The sequence below is a fragment of the Mauremys mutica genome, chromosome 19, assembly GCF_020497125.1.
Source record: "Mauremys mutica isolate MM-2020 ecotype Southern chromosome 19, ASM2049712v1, whole genome shotgun sequence".
NCBI lineage: Eukaryota > Metazoa > Chordata > Testudines > Geoemydidae > Mauremys > Mauremys mutica.
The window spans coordinates 10,174,464-10,201,671 of record NC_059090.1 but is presented as its reverse complement, the minus strand read 5'-3'; the positions used below and the strand labels follow the sequence as shown (position 1 = coordinate 10,201,671).

Here is a 27,208-nt window from a genome sequence, read left to right as displayed (position 1 = left end):
TGCCTTAGGGAGAGCAATCCCTTCGTGCATGCTCTAGGTAAAATGTGTACGTACACCTATATTGAATCTACAACTGAGTCTTTAGTGCTATATCTCCAATAGAAACCTGCCTCTCTTAAGTGACTACCTTAGAGTGGTCATAAGACAGGCTTCACTATAGCCTCAGAATTTTCTTCCCTAGTGCAGTTTAACTTCAGATCTAAGCAATAGTGGTCTTAGTAAGACCTTAGCAGTTGTGTTTATAGAACTATTTAATGGTGATACTTGTTAATGGAGTCTTGCTTATCAGATTCTTGGAAGGTGTTTCTTGGTGCAGGGTTTTTTAAGAGGTACAAATAAGGGGCTATCTAAAAATCTAACTTTTTTATTTGTTAGATTAGACTTAGAGTTGAAGGATCATGAGGGAAGCACAGCTCTGTGGCTTGCAGTTCAGTATATCAAAGTGTCTTCTGACCTGTCCATAAACCCTTTTGACGATGTCCCTGTTGTAAATGGAACCTCCTTTGATGACAATAGCTTTGCAGCAAGACTAATCCAGCGAGGCAGCAATACAGATGCACCTGACACAGTAACAGGTAAAACAGAGGTTTGTATTCATACTTAGGCAAAAAGTTTGCATGACAAGGTCACAAATGCAGAAACTGGCATAAAAGCTCATTTTTAATAACATAAGAATGGCCCTTCTGGGCCAGACCAAAGGTCCATCTAGCCCAGTATCCTGTCTTCTGACAGTGGCCATTGCCAGGTGCCTCAGAGGGAATGAACAGAATGAGTAATCAAGTGATTCATCACGTTGCTCATTCCCAGTTTCTGGCAAACAGAGGCTAGGGACACCATTCCTGGGTAATAGCCATTGATGGACCTATCCTCCATGAATTTATCTATGGCATCTTGCTTCAAAGTAAGGTGGGTGGATGGGCAGGGGGGTGGTTTGTGTGGTGGTGGTTTTGTTTTTCCTACTGAGGTCTGAACTGCCACTAGTCCTATTTTTGTTATCTTAATAGGATAGAATTGGTCTGAAAGTGACTCTGAACCCTACTATATATTGTCTAGCACTCTGACTCATAGCTGCACATGTAAGCTAAAATAACTTAAAACATAAGTGGCTAAATGAATTCCTTTCAAAATTTTATGTATACTCTCCCTGATGAGACATGTAGATGCTGTCATAAGGTGGTGGGGGAGGCTTATAGAATGGGTGGAAAATCCTGAGACTTTCTGTGAAGTCAGGAATATTGTATGCTGTTCAAGTCCTGGAGTTGTCCTCCCTTCCTTTCCAAAATGTGTAGCTTATTCTGTGGTGACAGCTTGAAAACAGAAATGTAATGTTGAAGGGGCTGATCAGACATGCCTATACTTCAGTAGGCAGCATCTCTGCTACTGGTCTTTCGTGTTCTAAATCTCTTGGGGGAAGGATACTAGGGATGTTTCAAATTATAACTTTAAATCAGTGGATAGTACTTTAACTCTGCATGCACTTTCCTATTACCTTTTAGGAAACTGCTTATTGCAGAGAGCAGCTGGAGCAGGAAATGAGGCAGCTGCTCTCTTCCTGGCAACCCATGGGGCAAAAGTGAACCATAGAAACAAATGGGTAAGAGAAGTTAAGTAAGTGTGTGTGTCTCCCCCTCCCCCACATTGATGAAAATTTGGAATGCTAGAGTGGTGATGACCATATTATGGTGTATAGACAATTGTACTCTGTTCCCATGGCATTGCATCCTGCAGTGATGTGTTAACACTTCTCTCCCAATGATGCCTGTCATCAGTCCATGTTTAGAGATGCTGAAGTTCAGTTAAAAATAGGTTAGTTGAGCATAGTGTTCACTAGTACACAATAAACAAAAGCAGTCTTGGAAGCTGCTATACACCACTCTAATTGGGAGGGCTTCCTGTTTTTAGCTGTTGGTTTCAGAACGCCTAAACTTTTAATTTCTGTTAAAGGGAGAAACACCATTGCATACATCTTGTCGGCATGGCCTATCAAACCTTACGGCAGAGCTTCTGCAACAAGGAGCCAATCCTAATATCCAGACTGAAGAAGCAGTGCCTAGTCAGAAGGATGCATCCTCACCACCTGCATCAGAGAATGTATATCTGCAAACTCCCCTTCATATGGCTATAGCATATAACCATCCTGATGTGGTATCAGTCATACTGGAGCAAAAAGGTAGGCTTTTGTTCAAGCTGTATCACTACTACTGTATGGCGTGATTATGCAACTTTCATACCATGGCAAGCTATGTATCGTATGAGTATTATCAGTCTCCCTGTAGGCTGACTTGTATTTAGCTTTACCGTTTTCCAAGAGTAACTTCTCAGTTGCTAGTTAGCACAAGCTGAGACTCTGGAACATCTTCTAGTTCTGCATTCTTCCATAATTTAGTATACTCCCCTGATATGTAAAGGCAGTGCCAGTATAGATCTGTAGTCTTGGAGGCTGGACTTTTAGAATGCGGGAGGCGCAAGACACCCACACAAATACCAACTCCTTCAGTTTCTTTCTAGCCCGGTTTTTCAGACTGACAATAGAAAATTTGTAAACTTGTGTCACTAAGGAAAAAATTTTCAGGTGGATGGCAGGACTCAAGCCTAGGATCTTTGTAACTACTTATGTATTTGCTGCAATTAGACATCTAGACATATGGGCAGTGGATGGATATTTCTGCTCTTCCTTGAGAGGCAGGATGTGGTGATAACTTTCCAGGATTTTAGTGTGTGTGTGTGTGTGTGTGGTGTGTTTTTTTTTGTTACATTATGGGTGAAGGATGTCTAGTGTTGAGCAGTACCAACAAAGTTCCCTTAAACATCCTAAGAGCTACTTAACGTGAGGAAAATTTTTGTAACGCTTCCAAAAAGTGACATGGTCACTTGGGTCAATTGAAATCCAAGTATAACTAACAGGTTTTGAGATCACAGTTTCAAGCTAACATTGATGCTTAGAAATACAGGAACACTTGTTTAACATTTTGGTTAAAATTCTGTGGTATTGTCCTTCAGCTAATGCCCTTCATGCTACCAACAACTTGCAAATCATTCCTGACTTCAGTCTCAAGGATTCCAGAGACCAGACCGTATTGGGACTAGCATTATGGACAGGTAAGGGTTTATAAACTCTCAGTCTGTGTGGGGAAAATAGTTGTGGAAGACTTAGTGTGAATCCTACACACAAGTCAGGAGGGGAACCATATTGACAATCCTTTTTTTTTTGTTTTGTTTATGGAACTACTATATAGTCAAGGCCCTTTGTTTTTTTTAATTAAAAGTGGGTAAAAAGGTGCAAAACATTTCCATTTTCTGATTAAATATCAGGGTTAACATTGGGACAAGAAGACAGAAAAATAATAGAACTAAGTGCTGAAAGTAAAAGCATTTTAGTGCTTTGGTTTAATTCTTGAACTGAACATTAACAGTATGTGTACACATGCATGGATATCTTGCACTACATTGCCTTATTTAACAGACAGCATTGTATTTACACTTGTGCTAACCTAATTTATTAAGGGGAATAAACCTATTGGATTTTTTTAACAAGTATTGTCATTTACTTGAGTGGCCCAAAATTTGGGTGAAAATCAGTAACAAACAAAACAAAATAGCTTTTGTAAAACCCAGGAATTCTCTGAGTAGAAACAAAGGGCCTTATAGTACAGTAACTGTCCAACTCCAGGCTTCAGAGACGTAGTGTGTCCTTCAGGGTTTTTTTAGAAACCTTGTTAAACTAGAGGAAATAAAATCTTAATTAATCAGGGGGACTAATGGAAATTCACTGTAGTTCCATGGTGCAAAGTTCAGAGAAGACTTAGGGTTAAGTTTTTATAGCCACTTTTTTGAAGCCTTGTATCTACTTTGTGATAGATCTGTCTTTTTTGGATTGCTTCATACACTGAGAGTAATGAGCCAGCAGATGGAAAGACTGCCCCCTCGCCCCCCTTTCCAGGCACATGGAAGGCATAGTGCTCTACATGTAAAAGGAAAACTTACCCTTTCCTCAATCTATTGGTGGCGATATGTTCCCTTCCTTATTTCTCCAAAGTTACTCTCCACTTAAATGAATTGGACAAGTCATAACTCCTTCCTCTGACACTTGCATCTAGCCATCACTTAGTTTGTGTGGCCTCAGTGTACTGTAGGATAGCTTTCTGGGTCTGTCAGTGAGATCTGAACTTCATGAAAGACAAGCCAGTATGCTTAATTTTCCTTGCAGTCAGACATTTTGGTACACAGCTACTTTAGATCCCTGTAATAGCTAAGATATTTATATATTATATTGTGTCCTATTTTGGATCAGTTTAATTATCTTAAAAGCAAAAGGGTGATGGAATCTATTATGGCCATGTATCTTTATTCTAGCTTGGCATTTTTAAGTGCAGTTCTGGAACTATGCAGTGCAGTAGGTTAGGCACCTAAACACTATAGTGATGGACACTTAGGATTCTATGAGTGCCAAAGATGAAATGTCAGTGAGATGTAAAGCTGGTGCACTAACCTGTTTTTTAGCCAAATTCAAATCCTGTCTTCAGTTAGGGCGGGGAGGGGGAAACAGTGGTCTCATTCTAGCTACGTTTTTATGCACAACATAAATCCATTACAGTTCAGCAGTTGTCATCCGCTGATCAGGAGAGGCCTAGATTTAGACATGGTGATGAAGGTCAAGCTAAAGAAGTTCATCAGAGCTATGCTGGAAGCCACTGTGCTATGCCTGGCTCTAAGTGTTCTAATCTTCATGAATACTAAATCCACTTTCCATCTAAGACAAACAACCTTAAACAGGGGCATTAGCAGTGTGGCTGGTGGAAAAATTAACCAACTCACATACTTGTGAATATAATTGTACTAATGTTAAAATTAGCTAGTGATGGTTTACAGGTAGAGACTGAGAGTTTTTACCTGTTGCTTTATATCAAAAATCGTTACTTCGATTTGAAGTAACTTGAAAGTTTCAGGTTAATTTTTTCAATATATTAAAAAAGGAAAGGTCTTGATACTAATATCTTCATGGATAAAACTTTCTAGAGGATCCTTATTGTAACCCAGTTTCTGTAGGGATAAATATTAACAAGTTGTCACTTTCCAGGCATGCACACCATAGCAGCTCAGCTACTTGGGTCTGGTGCATCCATCAATGACACAATGTCAGATGGACAGACTCTGTTACATATGGCAATACAGAGACAGGATAGCAAGAGTGCTCTCTTCTTGCTGGAACATCAAGCAGATATAAATGTCAGGTAAGTGTGTGGTGGTTGTGTGTGTGGTGGGGGGGTTGTCTCTTTTTTGTGTGTATCTGTTGCTGTAGCTCTGAATTGGAAGAATACATAGGAAAAGTGGTTGAATTAAACTGCCTCTAAATGAACAGCTCAGGAGTGAAAAGTGCCTAATTCTTGATCCCAAATCAAAGATATTGGGAACTATATAACTTGTCCCAAAATGAGTTTTTAATTATGGTTGGTAACACACATACTACCTTCTATTCATGTCAGATTTCCTACAGATACCAGAGGGTGGCTTGCCCAAAGATCAAGGATTAGAACATGGCCCTAGCATTAACTCAGCTTTTTAGCTACTACTGGTGTTTGTATTCTGAGTCACTCAGCATAGTGGTATGTGGAGGGGGTGACATGAAATTCTTTGAGTGCTAGATCTGCTCTCTTTTGAAACTTGGGTGCAGGTTCCCAGGTCTAACTTTACAAAATCATGTGCATCCTCAAATCTGAATCCAATTTTCAGCGATAGATTTCCAAATTCTCACCCCAGTAAGAGGAATGGAAGCACCTCAGGTTTTTAGAACTATTAATGTCTGCCGACTCAGGAAGACAGCGTAGCATTGGTTTACACTTGATTCATCCTTGGGAGGTATTCTTCCAAATCATTATGGCTAGAAACCTAAAATTTAAATGTAAGAGAACACCTCATGAGTGGGAGTCAGTCAACAGGCTGAGTGACACCGTTGGACTAATGCCAAACCTCCCTGTCATAATCCAGTGCCTCTAGTTCACCTTTGCTCTGAAGTAGTGGTTCATTATGAATGACTTCATGCTCCTCCCTGGCAGTAACTGCCCTAAAAAGCAATATTTGGTTTCAACAGATGTTACCTAATTGTACCGGAAACAGACATGCTGAACTGCATCTTGATGCTGTCCATTAATACAGCCGCTTTTAACATTATGGCAGTGATAACTGTTGGAGGAAAAACAGTGAAAAGACACACTAAGCTTGTGGCTAGTGACTAAATGTGTTGACATGCCCTTCCTATGTGTCTTAAACTAGACACTGTTTTTCTAACCAAGGAGTTTAAAACCCAAGTATATGAATCAAGAGCTGATACTGATTGGTCTGCCAATAAATCACTGCAACAGAAGGTCTGTATTTTTAATGAGGTGACAACAATAGACCTTATACAGCAACTGTACATATTACAGAACTCAGGATGGAGAGACTGCTCTTCAGCTAGCTATAAAAAACCAGCTTCCGCTTGTGGTTGATGCTATTTGTACCAGAGGGGCAGACATGTCCGTGCCAGATGAGAAAGGGAATCCTCCCCTATGGCTTGCCCTGGAAAATAATTTGGAAGATATTGCATCGACTCTGGTAAGATGAGCATTTTCACTGTACCCTTAAATTTTTAGTGTTTGTCAGATTTTGTGGTTCACTAGTAAATGCTATTAAGAAGCCAAATAAATTTCTAGTACGCTAATGGTGTAGGAATCAATAGCCACATAGGTTTCTGTAGCACTGTCAAATCTGGTACCAGTCTACCATATCCAAAGTGGGCTTTTAAACTTTTTTGGAAGACTTCTTTAAACTCTTCGTTTTGTTTCTAGTCAAAACTTAAATGTCCCCCACCAGTGCACACTTCACAATGCTGTTTTTAAACTTTCATGACTCTTGAATCTATATCATCCTTTACCATCCCTAGTTTTTTTAGGTTACTTGAGAACTGGTTGGAAAATGTCAAGAACCAACAAAAATGTAGTATTGCAGCAAGAATTAAGTATTTGCTGGACCACATGCTCACCTTCCTGTGTGGGATCTAGTCTGTAAAAATACACTAAAGCTTGTACATATCCTCATGTAACTTACTGCTGAATCTGTTTTTTATTATTATTATTTTTAATGTTTGGTATTTTATAAAGCTTGCAGGCTTCAACTTGATTTTTTCAGATAAGATCTCATGCAGCCATTAGGTGATCCAGCAATGCTCTTACTACTACTAGTCTCTTTTGTTGGATACAGGAGAGTATTTCAGTGGTTACTTCCGCAAGGGACCTGTAAATAGAATGGGGGGGAACTGTCAGTAACTCTAAATCAGAGCGTTTTTTTAAAAAAGCTGGGAAATTTTGGCGTGAATAACTGTTCTCCATAAGGGTGCTTCTTTTTAAGCCTAGGATTTTTGTGTGGGGCCAATACATACTATATTGAGATGGCATATGATGAAATGGCAGTGAGTATTAGTTAATAGATCTGTAGTACAGCACTACTAAAATCAATGAAACTTATCTGGAAGGATCTAAAAGCTTGTTCTAAGGGTTCCAGCATATGAAGGTAAAATGTATAACCATAAATATATAGGTCAAAACTGGAAATGTAAAATTTTCAAAACTCTGAAATATAAGTGGTCTGACTGTCAAAAGTATTGACACCTCCAACTCATTAGCTTCCCTTAAAGTTGGGGGTGCTCACTCTGTCGGGAAAGCAAAGTCACTTTTTAGGTCCCTACATTTGAAAACTTAAACTGTACTCTTAAAAATTTTCTATCCGCCTCCTTCAGATTATGGGAGATGTGACCTTCAGAAACTTTAAGCATTGACTCTTGTGTTCATGGTAGCATAGCAGAGCAAGATTCCAAGTACATATTAATCTAAAATGCATGGTAAAATAGTATTTACTTGGTCATTAAAATTTAATTAGTCCTGTTTTTTATTTTCTTGGGGGGGGGGAAACAGTGCCCTAAGTGTGCATGGAATTTGAGGATATATTAGGAATATTCAACTGCAGCTTTTTTTAGAATTATTCCTGTAAGTCAATTTGTTACTCTGATTACTGACCCCATCATATCATTGGGAACTTCGGACCAGTTTTTATGCCAGTCTTGTTTCTGGTTATGTGTGAAGTTAGAAAGGTAAATGTTCTGTGAGGTTTTTGTGCAGTCAGTTGTTATATAGCAATGTCTCCAAGTTGTCCCAATTGCCATAACTATTCTTTAGACACCTTTGTAGTTGCATAACTTGATCACTTTTGCTATAGGTATTACTTAGCAAGCAGATCACTTGTAATAAATCATAATAGCCATTTAATTTAAAAATCACCTCGCATGTCAAACTCCAACTTGAAGCAATTTTTCTAGCCAAAGTTATTAACCCCTTAACAAAAGGAAGTGCAACTAAATTATTCATAGCAACATTATTCCAGTGAGCTTACTTTAATTTTAGCTTAGGTATGTTCCTGTGGTGTTAAAAAGAGTTTCTTGCTTCTTTGTGAAAGCTTATGAGTAGTTAATACATCTCAAAATCTCTGAGAGAACTGGCTGGACAGCTTCCTCCTCCACCTTTTATTTTTTTTTAAAGGTCCTTTGAAACTTTGGCTTCAAGTCCCGCCCCCCCAACCCCCCCCAATTCTAGAAAATGTCCAGAACATCTTGTTGGCAAACAAATGGGGTTTGATGTAGCAATTTAAGTTCAGACAGTTGTAGATTACTTTACTTTCTACATGCATGAAAGAGTTGGGGCAGGGTGATGTCTTAATTCTGTAAAGAATGCGTGTCCTCTGGCAACATCATATTTATAATTCTGAACAATTTTTAATTGAATTAATTCTTCCATTCTTGCCTAGAAGGGTGCAGTCACTGCAACTTACATTTGGTTCCTCGTCCTGCTCTAGGTCCCTTTTCATTGAGCATGACTAAAGTTTTTGATGTACAGTGGATTTTCCCTGTGAACAGGGTTATAGGAAGTGGTATTAGATGTACTGGATCTCCCACTTACATGTGTGTGGTGAGAGTTGCCATGGAGCTGATGAGCTGGAGCTACAAACAGCCTTGCTTTGCACTTACTGGATGGATGACCAATCTAGTCCCAAACACATTTGGAACTTGTTCCCCTTATTGCAATCTCATAATAATAATTCACAAGACTAGAGACTGTAGTTCCTAATCCACCTTTTCACAAGGGGAATATATTACGAAAGCCAAGAACTACTGAAGGAATAAAAAGAAATACACATTTTCTCCCCTCTTTTCCCCCCCCCCCCCATTGCAGCATTACCATCATGGTGGGGAGGGAGGCGTTTCATTGCTACTCTTTAAAAAAAAATAAAATAAAAAATAGCGAAGTGAATGTGTAACTGAGATTGCAGGCATCTTGGCTTATTGTGCTTCACTCTTAATTCAGGTAAGACATGGCTGTGATGCAACTTGCTGGGGTCCAGGACCAGGTGGATGCTTACAGACACTTCTGCACAGATCTATTGATGAAAACAGTGAACAAATAGCATGCTTCCTTATTCGCAGGTCAGATACAAGTCTGTTTTACAAAGTGGTGTAGCCATGTCAGTCCTGGGATTTTAGACAAAGTGGGTGAGGCAATATCTTTTATTGGACTAACTTCTGTTGGTGAGACAGACAAGTTTTTTGAGCTACCCAGAGTTCTTCAGGTGAGTGTAGCTCAGAAGCATCTCTCCCCCTCTCCAACAGAAGTTAATCCAATAAAAGATTACCTCACTCACCTTATTGCACTACAAAGGAAACTTTTTTTAAGTTTGTGCACACATCTTCCTTGTTTAGAACCTTCAGACAGCACTGTCCATCATACTGGAGAGTGGTGCTTTCCCAGTGGATGCTGTCGTCAGCATTACCCAACACATCAGTTTGGTAACTTTTTTTTTATGTACTCCAGGAAAGACATTTTTAACGTCTGCAAACAAAGCATAGGTGTACCAGCAGAGAGTAAATGTATATCTTACTTCTGTTACACACGAACAGTGGGTGTGCACCCTTCATTAATCTTAGTGGATTAATCGTTCTCATTAAACTCAATCTCTTTTTTTGTTTAGATTTTACTCTTTAGTGTGGAACAGGCTTCATTTATGAAGCACTGACAAAAGCTACCAGGGTACACATTGCATAGTAGCTCACACAGTTGCTGTTTTGAAATGTCAGTTACACTATTTAAGGGACTTCAGTTTCCTTCAGTAGTCTAACATGCATCTTGGGGAGGTGGAGGTGCGGGAACACTTTTACTACAAAAGTATTAAGCTTTTCCTTGTTAATGTATAAATTCTCACTAGTGTTAAGGATGCTACTGTAACTCTAGATGAGTGTAAAATGAACTCTTGCAAGAAGTTTAACACACACACACACGCGCGCACATGCAATAGCTGCTAGTGACCGTCTTGTAAGGAAAGAGCTTTCCATATTGGTTTGGAGCTGCTAGTATCAGTTCATCCATGGAAATATATTTGATTGGTATGTTGCTGCTTTCCTTTTAGTGGTTGTGATGTAAATAGTCCTAGACAGCCAGGTGCTAATGGAGAAGGAGAAGAGGAAGCTCGTGATGGACAGACACCTCTGCATTTGGCAGCTTGCTGGGGACTGGAAGAGGCAGTACAGTGCCTTCTGGAGTTTGGTGCCAATGTAAATGCACAGGTATGTAAAAATATGTAGGTTTTTTTTTAAAAAAGTAGACTCTCTTGGAAACTCTCTTCAGTGTCCTTGAAACTTTTGATTTAACATGGAATCTTTTTGTCGCTATTTTGGTGTCAATATGTTGCATCTTTAAAATAAAAATAGACTATTCAGTGCTCTCTTCCTACCCACACATTTGGAAGGCTTTTTGTCTGATTGGACTGGGGAGATCTACTCAACTGGATGTCATACATGTATGCAACTTCATAATAGAGATGGTTTCAGAGTCGTAGCCATGTTAGTCTCTCTCATCAAAAAGAACGATGAGTACTTGTGGCACCTTAGAGACTAAAACTTATTTGGGCATAAGCTTTTGTGGGCTAACCCCCACTTGACTGGATGCATCTGATGAAATGGGTTTTAGCCCACGAAAGCTTATGCCCAAATAAATTTTAGTCTCTAAGGTGCCACAAGTACTCATCGTTCTTTTTGATGATAGAGATGTTTCTCTCTTTCCATATATTGTTATCCCCTCTGGATTATAGAAACAACTTTAAAAATAATAAAAACAATTAAGAATTCTAATAAAACCCTGAACTTAGGGTGCACACATGCCCCAAAGGTCCTGCCTGACTATCCAAAATGTTCTGTTTGACTAGATGTATGGCATTGGTTTGTTAGAACTGCAATCCCATATGTAACTACATGTAGGTAGGTAATGATTCATATGATCCATCCCAAAACTTCCACCAATCTGAAAACACATCATAGCATAATATGCATGTCAGGTAATCCTGAAAGTATCTTCACTTATGTTGCATCAATTAAGAACTAGATCTAAAAGTATCTTAAAGTGTTTGCTTAATCCATGGAATTTTCTAGTATGTTCAGTGCTTATTTCTCCTCTAGAAATGAAGTCCTAAATGCCTCAATAGCTAACACAAATAGAGTAGATGAAAATAACAGGTAACAGATAACCTAAAGTAAATATACCAATGTGCTTGTATGATGCAGGAAGGGGAAAGAAACAACTTTTTAACCTGAAATAGGCAGGTGGAAGGTGTGGGGGAGGGGAATGTTCAAGTAGTCCATAGCTGAAATAGTAAGTCTTACTGATATTTGCTTGAGGGTTTCTTCAGTGGGCACATTGTGGACACAACTGCTAAATACTCATGAATCCAACAATGTGTGGCTCTTATGGGACAGGGAGAAGCAGTATCTGAGAATGTGAATCTGCTTGTTTGAACAGGTAGCCCAGGCCTGGTCTATACTAGGGGGCAGGGTGATGAGAGAGACGCAACTTCAGCTACGGGAATAGCGTAGCTGAAGTCAAAGTCTCTTATTCCAACTTACCTCCCATCCTCACGGTGCGGGATCGACGGCCGCAGCTCCCCCTGTCGACGCCGCTACCACCGCTCGCCCTGGTGGAGTTCCGGAGTCGACAGGCGTGCGTTCGGGGATTGATATATCACGTCTAGATGGGACGCAATATATCGATCCCCGATAAACCAATCGCTACCCGCCAATCCAGCGGGTAGTGTAGACATACCCCCCAGATTATTAAGGTCTATTTCCCAAGGACAAAGCCAAATAACAAACAAGACTCAATCTGTGTTACTGTTAAAATAACAGAGGCTTTAAATGTTTCCTTAAATAATTTAGTACCTTTAAATCCCCCCCATCAGGAGACTATATATCCCACGCTAGCTGTACTACTTCCGTCTGTTTTAGAGACGAGAAGAAGCTTCTGCCTATTACTATATCTCTGATATGCAATGTGAACTTCGTGGTCTCTATTTGTAGGATGCAGAGGGAAGAACTCCAATCCATGTTGCCATTAGCAACCAGCATAATGTCATCATTCAGCTGATGATTTCACATCCAGAAATCAGATTGAATATGCGTGACCGGCAGGGCATGACTCCATTTGCATGTGCTATGACCTACAAGAATAACAAAGCAGCAGAGGCAATCCTGAAGCGGGAGGCAGGAGCTGCTGAGCAGGTAAGGTGGGGATATGATATGCATATCAGTTTCTTTAACTGACTAGATGCACAGGTGTGTTAGGAGCCTATCCCCTGCAGAGATTATGCTTTATTTTGCTCTTAGCTGGCTTATTCCAGATATTAATCCAGTGTGGCATGAAACCCAAGGCTGCCTGTGTTGAAGTGGTGTGCTGAGCCTTGGTGTCCTCATGGTTCTATATAGTGTCTTCTCAGTTTCCATAGCCATGTTATCTCCACATCATGCTCAGCACAAATTGAAGGCTGAGCACAGGCAGACTTTATTTATTTAGCAGTAGTAGTAGTAGTAAGTAGTAATAAAATAATAATAAAAAAAGCTAGAAGCAGGGTGCTAGTAATTTTGTAGTGAAATAAAACTTGTTTCAAGCTGTCTTATGTTATGGACTTTTACTGAAGTAAACAGGCTAGAATAGTGTTATTCTTAAAATTAGTAAACTCTCTTTTGTTGGTCAAATACTGGCATTTGGACAGCTTGTTCTGATGCAGGAAAAAACCCCTCCTAGTTGTGACTTAGCAATGCAATATAAAACTGGAACCTTCACCTGTATTGTCAGGCTTCTTGGTGGAAATTTCGGACATCTGTTCAGCAGTCTTCTACCTTGTGTAAGTTAACTACCTATTGAGTATTTTGGGTGCGTAGTTAAATCTGTTACTTGCACTATCTAAAAACCTTGTTTTCTGTGTAGTATAACATAATCCTAAAAATCTGTGGTGCACTACTTAATGGTGCCTTTAAGGCACATGCGACCAGTGCCATGCACTCAGTGTTGTTCCCCCCTCCTCCCCCCACCACCACTGAGTATAATTATGTGAGCACATCTTGCATTAGTGTTGAGATTGTATGCTGCCTTCCCTTGCACTGTTATACTCACGTAAAAACATTTAACCAAAATGTGTTCCACAAATAACAGAACTCTTAACCTGTCTTGCCTATTTCATTTAAAATATTATCCAACCTGCAATTACACCTAGAAATTAATAACTATATACAAAATGTAGAGAGAGACAAAAATATGAAACCACACAAGCTTGTAAAATACTGGTTTGAAAATGGAGGACCTTTAAGAGCTAGCAAATGCATTCAACCATATTTCTTGGTAACTTGGTATCAGTTGCAGGGAGTTGATGCTATCCAGTGGGTCTCCTCCATCTCTAACATCTGGTTTTACAGTGAAAGAATGAGAATGGGCTCTCTGCTTGCAGATAACTGAGATGAGGGCAGCATTAGGGTGACCAGATGTCCCGTTTTTTATAGGGACCGTCCCGATTTTTGGGCCTTTGTCTTATATAGGCTCCTATTACCTCCCCCCCCACCCATCCCGATTTTTCACATTTGCTGACTGGTCACCCTAGGCAGCGGGAATCTTTTTTTTTTTTTTTTTTTTTTAATTTGTATTGTAGCATCTAGGAGCCCTAGTGGTTGACAACTTTCTGTACAAACAGAACAAAGACCATCCCTTTTCTCAAGGAGCTTACAGTCTAAATATAAGACTAGAGAAAACATATGAATATAGACAGACAACACAAGGAAACAATGGGACGTTACTGGTCAGCACGATGGGCAGATGTCTCAGTGCACTAGCAGCCTAAAAGATTGTTTAAGTTTGTGGGCAGCACAGCTAAATTGCCTTCAAGGGGAGATGTGAAGAAGGATAACGAGCTTTTTGCAAATATTTACAGCAAGCTCCAGCATGGAAGAAACAATTTTGGTTTGGAAGCTTAACAAGTGGGCGATGGAGGCTGCTATCATTGGCCATTGCAGGGAGAGGTTGACCTTTTTATACTGAATGAGAGTACGTTCTGAAGGGCCTTGTAGGTGAAACAAGTAGCTTATGTTTGGTATGATAGAAGGGGAACCAGTAGAGGGGATGCATAGGGAAGGGTGATATGGTCAAAGTGACAGGGTAGGAGAATGATCTTTGCAGTTGTATTCTGAAAGGATGTGAGTGGGGCGAGATTGCATCTCTCAAAGCCAGAGAAAAGGATGATTCAATAATTGAGACATTGTGCCTTGGAGCATATGTCTAGATAAAAACAGAGCACCAGTGATCATCCAATAACAGACTTGATCTGTCCTGCTCTTCAGGAATGCCTTTATGAAAGCCTTCATTGTATGCATGCTCTCTCACTGCCTCAGGTGGATAACAAAGGTCGGAACTTCCTCCACATAGCTGTTCAGAACTCTGATATCGAGAGTGTGCTCTTCCTGATCAGCGTCCAAGCTAATGTGAATTCTAGAGTCCAGGATGCTTCTAAGCTAACACCTTTGCATCTAGCTGTACAAGCAGGCTCAGAAATTATTGTGCGCAATCTGGTATGTACTGGAGAAGATTCTAATGAATTTGAACTTAATGTACTTGAAGAAAATCAAGTGTCTCAATGCCGATTATAAACCTTTCTAAAATAGCTCAACAGTCACCTAGAGTCTACAGCATTAAACTGGGAGTTGAGATCTATGTCATAGTACCAAGTCTTGACCTAACTTGATATGACCACTTAATATCTGCCTCAGTTCATGTCTGTATAATGGGAATATTTGCCTCCCATCTAGTGGTGGTGGGAGAACTAACTGGAAAGCATTTATGTAATACATTGAAGTGGAAATGATCTAGTGTACTGGTTGCTGATATGCTCAAAGGAGACATTTTAGGGCTCTCATCAGTCTCATGTCTTCCATCAGCTTCTTGCAGGTGCAAAGGTGAATGAGCTGACTAAGCACCGCCAGACTGCTCTCCACCTAGCTGCTCAGCAGGACCTGCCCACTATTTGCTCTGTCCTTCTAGAGAATGAAGTAGACTTCGCGGCTGTGGATGAAAATGGAAATAACGGTAAATGTATCTACTTCTAAACTTTTGCAAATCTTTGCAGCTTAGCAGTCCAGCTCTTGGTATCCTCTGGTTTGGGAGCTGGCCGCTGAGTGGATTGCAATGTCTTCAAGGGTATGAAAGGGACAGGGTAAGTCATAGAAATCTAACTTAAAAGTGGGGGCACATGACTTTGCTAGACTTCCTAACTACTTTGGGATGTCAGCAATGCCACTTCAACCTTGGATTTCTCTTTCCGCATCCCCAGCTCTTCATCTGGCCGTGATGCATGGTCGTCTAAACAATATCCGTATCCTGCTAACAGAATGTAATGTGGATGCTGAAGCCTTTAATCTTCGGTAAATACTGCTGTTAAATACTATTCTGTATGAACACAGACTTTATTAGATCATAAGCAACTTTAAAAAGTGTGTGTGTATGTATATAAACATGACTGCATCAAAACTTATAATTCTGTAGATCTAACTTAAAAGTTGAGAATAGATGCACTTTCAAGGTGCACAAAGCAAATGTTCAAAATTCGCTTCATTCAAACACCTCTTAGCAATTCTTTCAGTATCTTTTCTCAGCACAAATTAAGCACTTAAATCGCATTGAACTCTAAATCACTAATTCAGGAAAACAATATGAACGTTAATTACCCATGATGTGCTTTAAAACTGTATGCCACACTGCTTTATGGCCAAATCAGTCTGAAGCTGACTGAAGTAAATTCTAGTATAAACACATCTTGGTCTGCATAACATATAGATCTGTTGTAATATCTGAGTGTCTTGTGTTGTCAGAGGTCAGTCACCAATGCACATTCTGGGACACTATGGGAAAGATAATGCAGCAGCCATCTGTGAGCTTTTCTTAGAATGTATGCCAGAATATCCTCTCGACAAACCTGATGCTGAAGGAAACACAGGTAACAAGAATATAGTATTTCTTGAATCTGAATGTTGCTGTTTAAAAAATACTATGTAATTGATGTGAACTGACAAAAGCATGACTAGTTGGCATGACACTTAGAAAAACTGATGCACATATTCAGTTGTTAATAAATTTAAATCTATTACTAATTTGTAAGACCAAATTAGTAGTTGTCACAGTTCCAAGATAACTGCACCTGTGATCTCTTTATGGGCTCTTAGAGGGTGCCTCTCTTACACTCCAGACCTCTAGCCATCAGGACCACCTCTCTCCAGAGAGATTTAGGCTGCAAACTCCTGCAATGCATTGATTATCCTGAACTGAAATCAGACCTGATGAGATAATGACAGGACTAACCACCCCGGTTTCATAAAGTGAAATACTATTTATTGTTTGTAAAGATGCATCTTCTCTGTAGGTTTTTTCCTCTCAATAAACAGGCCTAGCTTATCAGACAGTTACCTGCCCTTCCTAGGGATTCTGATAGGATTAAAGTAGTGCAGGGTCTGTCTCTCTTGGTCATAGTTCTATGTCAGTTCTTGGATCCGGTGTATGTGATCTCTCTCTATGTCGGGGTGGTCGCTTTCATACATTTGTCAGTTCTTTGCTTGCCGGGCCTCTTGAACAAGGTAGAACTAGTCTAGTCTATCCAATTTCCTGCAAGAGTTGAGACTTTCTCCCCCACCCCCCCGAGTTGTTACCTGCCTAGGGATTTGCACTAATTTATTCATAGTGACTTCAGCTCCTGCAGGAAACCCTGTATCTCCCCCATTGAGTTAGAAATACAATCACTAGCCCATATCATACTGCTAAAGCTGACACAGTAGTCCTTGAATATTCCATGTGTCCATACCATCTGTCGTACAAGTATCTCCACATGTTGCCTCTGAGTGTGGGGAAAATATTAGTCTGCCCCAGTAGGGAAATGTCTGCCTTTGCTTTTCAGTGCTTCTCTTGGCCTATATGAAGGGAAATGCTAACTTGTGCCGTGCTATAGTGAGAGCTGGGGCTCGTCTTGGGGTTAACAATAACCAAGGAGTCAATATCTTCAACTACCAAGTTGCTACAAAACAGCTTCTCTTTAGACTCTTGGGTAAGTACATTTAGCACTCAAGTACCAAAAAAAAAAGCCTAGGCTTTATCAGTGAGACTTGCTTAAAGTTGGGACCCTAAATTAGTGGTCTGACTTTGAGGGGAGCTGGGCTCCCACAGATTCCACTGCCTTCACCGAGAGTTGCAAGCGCTCATACCTTTGCCTGACTTTTCAGTGGATCTGTGCTTAACTTCAGGCACTTGAGCTTAAACTCTGGCCATAACTCTTAAACTGTCACCCTTTTTAAAAAAGGGTAAGGTAATCTACTAACATCACATTGGTTTTCAAAATGAAACATTTGTTAAATATACCCCTTGAGCACTTGCTGTGTGCTCTTTGCACATGTGTTGGACAATGAGAACAACTTTCTGATACTCATTTAATGTTGCAATCCAGCTTCCATTGACTTAATACTTCAGAAAATTCTACTAAACAGTCTGAACTTTGGCACCAAATATGCTAAAGACAGTTTCATTAAGGTTGATGGGCACTTGTTCAGCTGTTTGAGTCTGTGATAGCGGTGATCTAAGCTCTGAAAGCAGGGGCAAGGTGACCATTCTAAATATAGTCATAATGTTTTTGAGCTATGAAGGGGGAGACTTGTTTCAAGGGACATACAGGTTCTTCACCTTCCTTACAGATATGCTGTCAAAAGAACCTCCCTGGTGTGATGGTTCCAACTGTTATGAATGCACTGCCAAGTTTGGAGTCACAACAAGGAAGCATCATTGGTAACTTAATTTATTAAATATTACTACACTCTTCCTTCCTTCTCTCCCCCCCCCCGACTAATTTTCAGAATATAACTGGCTTGGTTTAAGCAATCTTGGAAGAAGCATAATCTTCTGTAGAGGTATAAAATGCACGTGGATAAATGAGTACTTGATCTCTCTGAATTAAATCCCTCTTCCATATCCTACTTCAATTGCCAAGTATAAGTGGGTTTTTTTGTTTTGTTTTTGTTTTTCCCCAGAGCCCCATTGCCTGGCTGAAACTGCTCTCAGGTGCAGGCTCCCATCTGAATGACTGGCTGTTGGGCAGTAAGCTGCCTGCAGTTGCATGTAAGGAAGGAGGTTGCCTGTCAAGGGAACTCCTTTTTCATCAAGGGTGAAAGCCACTTGCAGTGTTGAGAGCTGGGGTGTGGGCGAATATTGTAAGCTGTGTCGTTGTAGCCATGATGGTCCCAAGATATGAGACACAAGGTGGGTGAGGAATATCTTTTATTGGACCAACTTCTTGTCCCTGTCACCAACAGAGGTTAGGCTAATAAAAGATATTACCTCACCCACCCGGGCTTGGGAACCTGCTGTCAGTTATCGTGGGGCTCCCAAGCTGTAGCAAAGAAGGAAAACCATAGGGACTCTGGAAGCAGTCTGACAGTCCATTGGATTGTGGTCCCGTACACATTTTTGTAGAACCTCAGAGTTACAAACTTACTCATCAGCCACACACCTCATTTGGAACCGGAAGTACACAATCAAGCAGCCACAGAGACAAAGGGTGGGTGTGTGTGTGGGGAGGGGGGAGCAAATGCAGTACAGTACTATTAAATGTAAACTATTAAAAGCAGCATTTTTCTTGTAAATGTTTGAACAAAACATTATGGTGGCTCTTTCAGAGTTACGAACATTTCAGTTACAACCTCCTTTCTCTGTGTTCGTAAGTCTGAGGTTCTACTTTATATGAAAAGTGCTTCAAATGCAGGTGTTCCTAGCAGGAGTCTACCACAGTTTCTTTGACCTATGTGGCCATAGATGCTTTTTCTGAACTAATCTGCAAAGCTGATGTAAACTGCTCTTGGCTAGTATTTCTCATTGGGTTCTCAGGGAAGCTGTAATAGAAACCTAATCGTAATCCAGGCTTCAATATGTTGGCTACTATTATGCCTTTCAGTAGGGATTGATGAGATGTACAGCCAAGGTGCACGCAAGGGACAAACATCACCTAGATGGGGAGATAAAGTTGTTTAACTGCTGTAGCTCCCTTGGTGGGACTAGCAAAACGGTTCCAGTGTTGAAGGATCAATATTGGGGATAATCTCAGGAATTAGTAACACTCATATTTATGGAGCCTTACTCACTTAGGCTACGTCTTCACTACCCGCCGTATCGGCGGGTAGCAATCAATTTCTCGGGGATAGATATATCGCGTCTTATCTAGACGCGATATCGATCCCCGAATGAGCTCCTGTTGACTCCGGAACTCCACCAACCCGAACAGCGGTAGCAGAGTCAACATGGGGTGCCGCTGATGTCGATCCTGCGCCATGAGGACAATAGGTAATTCGATAGAAGATACTTCGACTTCAGCTACGTTATTCACGTAGCTGAAGTTGCGTATCTTAGATTGATTTCCCCCCGTAGTGTAGACCAGCCCTTAGTGTTCATTAACTCTCCTCAGATTAGGCTGGAGTGTTTCTCTAAGATAGAATTGATTCTAGTTAGTGTTTGATACTGCTCTAGAATCCAATTTCATTATTGGTATGGGAAGACCTGGAGCTATTAACTCTGCTCATATAATAAGTATTGTCTTAGCAGGAAGATGGCTCCAGTGATTGGTAAATAACTATAGTGGAAGTAGTTCTTATTTCTGCCACCAGACACTGGGGTCTCTTATATAAAAATCAGCCACTTACTATAAAGGATGACTCTCCTTTTTGTAACCTCTCAAACACTAAAACATTGACTCTTCACTCTCACCAGGGTGTCTGAGCACATAACATGGGCTTCGTTGTTCTGATGCTGAAATCATAAATGACTAACTCATGCTTAAAAAAAACAGGAGTACTTGTGGCACCTTAGAGACTAACAAATTTGTTAGTCTCTAAGGTGCCACAAGTACTCGTGTTCTTTTTGCGGATACAGACTAACACAGCTGCTACTCTGAAATAACTCGTGCTTTTCTCCCCCACGCAGCCGCCACTGTGGACGTCTGCTCTGCCATAGATGCTCAACAAAGGAGATTCCCATCATAAAATTTGACTTAAACAAGCCTGTTAGAGTTTGCAACATCTGCTTTGACGTCTTGACTCTGGGAGGAGTCTCCTAGTATGTTGTAGGAGTAGGGGGATTCTCGGTCAGTGCTCTTCAGACAGCAACTCTACTAGCAAGCCCTGGACGCAGGAAAGGGGAGGCCTATACATGTCTTCCTTTGGCAATAGACTGAACTAATTAAGGACCATGTTACGATATATTCAAGTATAAATGATTTTGTATGACTATAAATGTGTTGGGCTGTGATAGACTTCACTGGTAAACCAATTGGAGTGATAAACCTGAATTGAGTTAGACCCTCCTAGTTGCCACAGGCATGGAAATTAAAATTGCATTAGCCTGGTGTCCTGTACGGATCAAAATAACAGGTCTGTGCTTGCCCTGGTGTATTGCATTGAGCTACTCTAAAGTCGCCATTTTCAGGCTATTTAATAAGAGGTGGCACTAAGTTTCAAGGGTAAATAGTAACTTTGCGTTGTCTTCAAAGATAAGTGTTCCCTTTCTCCATAGAAGGCTCTTTTTATAAAACTGGACTGTGCTGTGACAGCCATGACCCACTTTGAGTTAAATCTTTAAACAGGGTTTAAAGGGGCATAGCTGAAGAATCGTGGCCTTACAAGAGAGAGCTTTACAATATCTCTGATTATAAAGGACTCAGAATTGCAGTTCCACATATTGATACCTCCTTAGTAAATGTCCCATTAGCTCCAGCATGTTCAAGAGGATTTGCAGGCTCCTTTTAATTGGCAGACGTTCTTCATGACTGCTAGAACTGATGAAGTCCACTTTTTCTGTTGTACTATTTGCGTCAGTGGTCTTTCTGCCTTTAAAACAATTCTTGTCACTTAAGTGCTCCAAGAACAGACCTAAGCTTACACTAATTGAAGAAGAAACACTAAAGGAAAACAGATTGGGCAGTTGTACAAAGGAATACTGTGCTGGAGCTGCAGTTATGAATCCTACAAGAGATGCTAGTTACTAGTGGCATTTTTCTTGGATCTAAAGACTATGGTTAATCAGTGCACAATGGAACCAGCAAGTCCACTAATACAAAACATGCTGCTTCTGCACTTCTAAACTGTCAGAACAGGTCGCCAAATCCAGCAAAATGGCCAGTTGTTGGCAGTATTTGGAGGTTCACTCTCAAATGTTAGGCAGTTGGGATTGCAGGAAGGAGTTCTGACTGCACTGTGAAACGGCCTGATGGCAAACCTTTGCACACTAACTGCAGTGGGTTTTTTCTGGCCTGGCTGTGGTCCCTCTTAAATATGCTGAACCTATGAAACAATGGCACAGGTGTCCTTCCCCCCTCCCCCCCCCCCAATGTAGCCCATAAATCACTTAGCTGCTAGTAAGCACTTACTCTGGTGAACTGGCTATTGTATGATAGGTAAAGGTGTCAGTCAGTTTAATGTGTACTTAATTAAAATGTATCTTGCCTTGTTAGTTTTTTAGCCCTGGGAGATAAATGTAGACCAGACTACATGCAGCATTCCCCATCTCTGCTCCACGAACAAATCAGTTGTGTATATATTTTTTAGTATTCATTAACCACTACTATGTGACACAGTGTGTGCAATAGGGGTGCAGATATTCATAACTTCAATTTCCCTGTCTTTGGGAATAGTGACATGTCCAGTATCTCTTGCCTATATATGTAAAATGAGCTGATAAACCAGAGTGCTACTTTTTTATATTTCTGTGGTTTATAGGATATTTGCTTTATGCTAGGCAAAATTTGGGCTTGTGCAGTAAAATAAAGACTTGACACCCATCTAGTGCATTTCAGATGGAATCTTAGTTCACTGCTTGGTCTTCCAACATATGTTGGTGCAAAAACTGGAACCCTGAACTTAGTAACACTAGAGTGAAATAATGGACCAACTTCATTTTCATTCTGTATCAGTGCAAATCATGTTGGTTGTAATGGCAGTAGCCCTCTTCTTTCAGTAAAGAACAAATACTGCCACTTTCTTAAAAGGTGGTATTCTTCTCTAATATAAAGTGTCTACAGTCAGTATATTTAACTTTGAATATCAACTTGCAGCAGATGTGTTCTGAGACACTTGAGAAGGATGGCATGAATGAGTCTCAAAAGCACTTAATTACAAAGCATGACAGTTTAAATGATCAAAAGAAATCCTGGACAATCTAAGAATCATGTCACTTCTGATCATGTTTTAAAATGTCAGTAACTCATCATGGGTTTGCACAAGTTAAATTCCCATTTACTGTGTTAAAATTGCAAATGGATAAAGTATCAGTTCAAAGAAATGACTGTCTTGTCCGTTTTATCTGGTTGACTAACCACATCCAGTGATCAAGTGTAACTTTTTTCACATTTGCTTGCTGTCTTTCCCACTTAAAACCTGTCAAGAGGAGGAAAGATGCAGCACTAGAAGATAGGAGTGGTTATTCCAGAGTCATTTGCATAGTGATTCATAAATGGACTTTGTTAGGAAGTTGACAAGACTTGATCTGTCTAGTGCTTTACAGCAATTAGTCTCAAAAGAATTAGAATATTTGACTTGTAGAATTGAGTTCTTTGGCCCCTTACCATTATCAATACACTTTTTTTTTTTTAAAGAAGTCCAGTAAGACCGATCTGACTTCCAGGTTTACTTCAATTTGGGAAGGCCTCTGAGATGTGCTTGGCAGTCTTCATAGTAGATCCAGAGCAGGTTGTTTCTCATACTAGCCTACTCTTGCATGTTGCAAACTCACTTTCGAGGGGTGGAGTAGAAATTAATGATGGCTTTAAAAATGCAACTATCTTAAATCCTCTGGTAAATCCTACCTAGCACTTTTAAAGTACACCAGCATTCGTTCTGAAACGGTCCTCTATGCCTCACTGGAATTTAAAGGCAAGTATGAATATTAATAGCCCTTCCATGTACAACCTGAAATGTGCATCTGAGATTGAATTCAAAGTAACTACATTCTTTTAACAGAAATTTGACAAATTTAAAGTGCCTTTACTGAGTTTTCTGGGCAACTTAAATTATTAAACAAATTTGTAAACATTGTTCTCTGCCAGATTTAACCCCCTTCCCTCCTCCCCCCAACACAAGTTGAGCTATAGGCAGCCCAAACTCCCTAGTGTGCCCCCCCATCTTTTACCTCATAACTAAAGACCTAATGTTTACATTTTCCCCCCCAGGGGTGTGAAGTTTACCACACCTCAGCTTCACTTCCTGTAAACACTATCTACCTGGTGTGCATTTTTTTTTTTTCTTCACAGCTCTTTGTGTTAGGGTTGGTAGTCATACTCTGTTAAAGGGCACAAATCAAGTGAAAGCTCTTGAAGATCTCTGGTGGTGGTCTGTACATTTCTAACTTGGCAAACAAATAATGCACTTCTTCCTTTTTATGTGGTATATTTATGACTGTGACCAAAAAACTCTGCCACCCCTGCTGTCCTTGGATACTCACAACTTAGAAAATGTTAATCAGTCTGCTTGCAGATGTCAAGGGTTGGATGAGCATGAGACTGAACTCCCTTCTTGGCCCTATATGCAGTTTTGTCAGGCACTTAAGGCTGAATGGGGAAAGTTTGTGGTGCCTGTTCTGTAGTGAAAGAGGAATTCAGTCTCCAGCATGGTCAACCCAGCCCCTCACCCAAGCACAAAACTCATTCTAATTTAAAATTAGAAATTGAAGTAAAAGTCTTGGAGGGGGGGAATAACCTATTTCACTCTAGTAAATATGAGAATGTGTTTTGAAATTACTGGTGTTAAAGGTACTAACAAAGCATTACTAATTAACTTGCTAAAAGTTTACAGATGCCTTAAAGACTTCCTGTATGGAGACCAGTGGCTTGTACAACTTCCTTGTCATGTAGCATATATAAGATCATCTGTATAACAAATGAACACGGAGTTTTTTGTATACCAAGTGTTTATATTTTGATTCCCCTCAACAGCACTTTGCTGCAGACCTGGATATTGCAACAAATTTACTGTTGCATGTTTTACTGAAGTGTAAAAGTAAGACCAAACTATAATGTGAAACTTTGTCATTCTTGCTGTTTATGAAAGTCTTAGAACAATGGCATTTTCTGTTCAGTCCATTCTAAAAATGTATTTTTGCAATATTCCTACTCTGTAATGAGTCCTTGCAACAAACTGAGGATAACTAGATGAAATGCATCATGGGCTGTAAACCTTGATACAAAAATACATCATCTATTGCACCAGTAATGACAAAGTGCATCAAGAGAAGTCTTATACCCTTAGTCAGTTCCAAGCAAGAAGGAAAATGTTTACCAGTAAACCCTGGGAGTAAGATTTAATTATATTTCAACTTACCTTTTGTTTTGTAAATGATTATCTTAACCAAATAGTGATTATTCCAGACATCATGTATTGTAAAATTCTTGTATAATTGCTTAACTAGCATTATTTTGGCAGACTGACTCTTACTCTGCTGTACTCCTAATTGACATTAAATTATGCACTCATCAAACCTTTCAATAGACTTGGCTGCAGTCATTCCTGTGTAGTCCTGATTTCCTGTACTGCCCAGGTCTGGACCTTCAATCAACTAGTTCTGTTCATGGTTTTTTCCAAACCAGTTTTTAACTTCAGATGCATTAAATGTAATACTGAGTTGGAAGTTAATTGAAAGAAAATAAGCAAAACCATGAGTGCAAAAGCCTGTTACAAGAGGCATCTGCCAAGTGTAGTTTAATCCATGCAGCTTTACTTCAAAAAGGGAAGCTCCAGAGTAACTGAAACCAGCCAAAAGCATTTTGCTAGGATTGTTTGAGATGCATATGTTTTAACAATAAATATTTGCTAAAAATCACTAATTGAGATGTTATGAACTTCATTGAAGAACTATATACATCACTGAGCCATCTGATTATAGAAGTAATTCCCTGAACTACATGCTACCCTGTAGAATAATATAATACAGTGTGCATCTAAGTGCTCCTTGCTTTATCATGATGATGAATTCCCATCATCCTTCCAAGAACGTTAACAGAGCCCTCACTTGTAGAATGCTACAGCCTCTATAGGAGTAACTATGTTAAGCTAACTTTGTTTGCTGTAGTCCAAGCATCAGGCTATATAATTCCAGTGGGTGTATATATAACTGCACATACTAAACCATCCTTGTTGTAAACAGTATGTGCATTAACTGAAGTGAAAGTGCTATTCTTAATACCTCTGTCTTCCCCTCCCCACCCCCCAAAGTGGAGGATAGTCACTGACTAATAACCACCTCCATCTAATGAATTCTTGCTCAGTGTTGGAGTTCTGCCAATTTACAGCAGCTGAGCATTGGTTCCCAAGAGTAGTGTTACTCCTTACCTGTTGATGTGAATCTGATTGATTTTTTGGGTCTGTATCACAACTAGGGTTGCCAACTTTCTAACAGAACACCTTTGCCCTGCCCCACTTGTTCCATCCCCTCCCTCTGTCACTCACTCTCCCCACCCTTGCTCACTTTCACCAGGCTGGGGGAGAGTCCCTTTTTCAACCAGGTGTTTGGGTTGAAAACCTGACAACCCAATTCATGATTCAATTTCTAAGTTGGCTTTTACTGATTTCATAGTGCACTCAGCAGCCTTAAACCTACAGTAGGATGAAATGTATCTGTCACTAGTTAATCTTTAAGTGATCAACTCAGCCTTCGGCCACAGTTTTCCCCTGGAGAGCTATTGCATAAGTACTTGAAGGGATCTTACTACTTCCTTACAATTCCTGTTCTTTTGTGGCACTTAATTAGCTGGTTATTAATCTCTCTCCTGCCCTCAGTTGTCCTTAGGATATAATACTAAGGCTCTTAAGAAATCTGATTATTTCTTCTCTGCCTAAAAGTAGGAAGGGCTGTACAGCTGAGGACTCCTACAGTAATGTGTGGGTTTCAAGGTTTAGTCAAGTGTTGCCCAGCATTAGCAGTGACTTACTGTCTGCCTTGTTCATTGGGTTGAACAGATGTCCTTTAGCTGTACCTTCTGGCTAATTTTGAAGCAGTCTTCCATCTCCAGTCCTGCTTCTTCTTAGATGCCCCGGGGTGGGGCAAAGATGAACACAGATATTACTCAGGTGTCAAAAGTAGCTTTCTGCTGCAAACCAACTTTTTTTTTGGCAATGATATGAAATGTCATAGGCTTCCTGGCACCCAGTTATACTGCAATGGGTCAATAACCTAGTCCCCCACTAGGGACCTGCCAACTGAGGAGAGACTTGCAGGTTACTGTACCCTATCAGCTTGAGCTGCTTATCTTCTGCAAGCCACTTCCTTGAGCCTGAAATGAAAATCTCAGTACAGCAGTCTGCCATCAGACACCTTACTACAGCTACCATGAAAAGGCAAGCAATGCAAGTAACTTGCTGTTACAGGCATGCAATGCTTTTGGACATCCTATTTCAGTTATTCATATAAAATTCATATTCTGTTGAGAGTCATGGGAGAGAATGAACTACCCCTTATCTAGACTTTACATTCTAAAGTTACCTTCAGTCCCCAAACATTTTAAGTGTCCTTTGTTTGAAATGTGCACCAGGTATCTTGTATCACAAGTGGCAGAAAATGCAAAATGTGGAAATTTCTTTTTGAAGCATTTTGCCTTCAGTTTGGGTTACTGTTCTAGGTAAATAAGGATTATCCTGCTTCAAGGGGACAATGACTATCTTTTCCAACAGTAGATTGTCTCCCTGAAAATAGCACTCTTATCACTACAAGGACCATGACTATCCATTGTCATTTGCAGTTTAGTGAGGATTTTG

The 27,208-nt window shown here is 40.2% G+C and overlaps 1 protein-coding gene across 1 annotated transcript in view; it reads left to right on the top strand.

Moving 5' to 3' along the window:
* Positions 1 to 25,277, top strand: part of ANKFY1 (ankyrin repeat and FYVE domain containing 1) — a 53,603-nt gene extending 28,326 nt beyond the window's left edge. Inside the window, exons 10-25 of the mRNA XM_044993961.1 lie at positions 376 to 575; positions 1,497 to 1,594; positions 1,945 to 2,170; positions 3,001 to 3,099; positions 5,078 to 5,231; positions 6,423 to 6,591; positions 9,390 to 9,508; positions 10,486 to 10,642; positions 12,425 to 12,625; positions 14,783 to 14,959; positions 15,326 to 15,473; positions 15,718 to 15,808; positions 16,256 to 16,380; positions 17,332 to 17,478; positions 18,119 to 18,209; positions 20,394 to 25,277. Of these exons, the coding sequence (XP_044849896.1) occupies positions 376 to 575; positions 1,497 to 1,594; positions 1,945 to 2,170; positions 3,001 to 3,099; positions 5,078 to 5,231; positions 6,423 to 6,591; positions 9,390 to 9,508; positions 10,486 to 10,642; positions 12,425 to 12,625; positions 14,783 to 14,959; positions 15,326 to 15,473; positions 15,718 to 15,808; positions 16,256 to 16,380; positions 17,332 to 17,478; positions 18,119 to 18,209; positions 20,394 to 20,526 (2,335 nt within the window). The 3' untranslated portion in view covers positions 20,527 to 25,277. The remainder of the gene's footprint in view (positions 1 to 375; positions 576 to 1,496; positions 1,595 to 1,944; positions 2,171 to 3,000; positions 3,100 to 5,077; positions 5,232 to 6,422; positions 6,592 to 9,389; positions 9,509 to 10,485; positions 10,643 to 12,424; positions 12,626 to 14,782; positions 14,960 to 15,325; positions 15,474 to 15,717; positions 15,809 to 16,255; positions 16,381 to 17,331; positions 17,479 to 18,118; positions 18,210 to 20,393) is intronic.
* Positions 25,278 to 27,208: the final 1,931 nt, after the last annotated feature.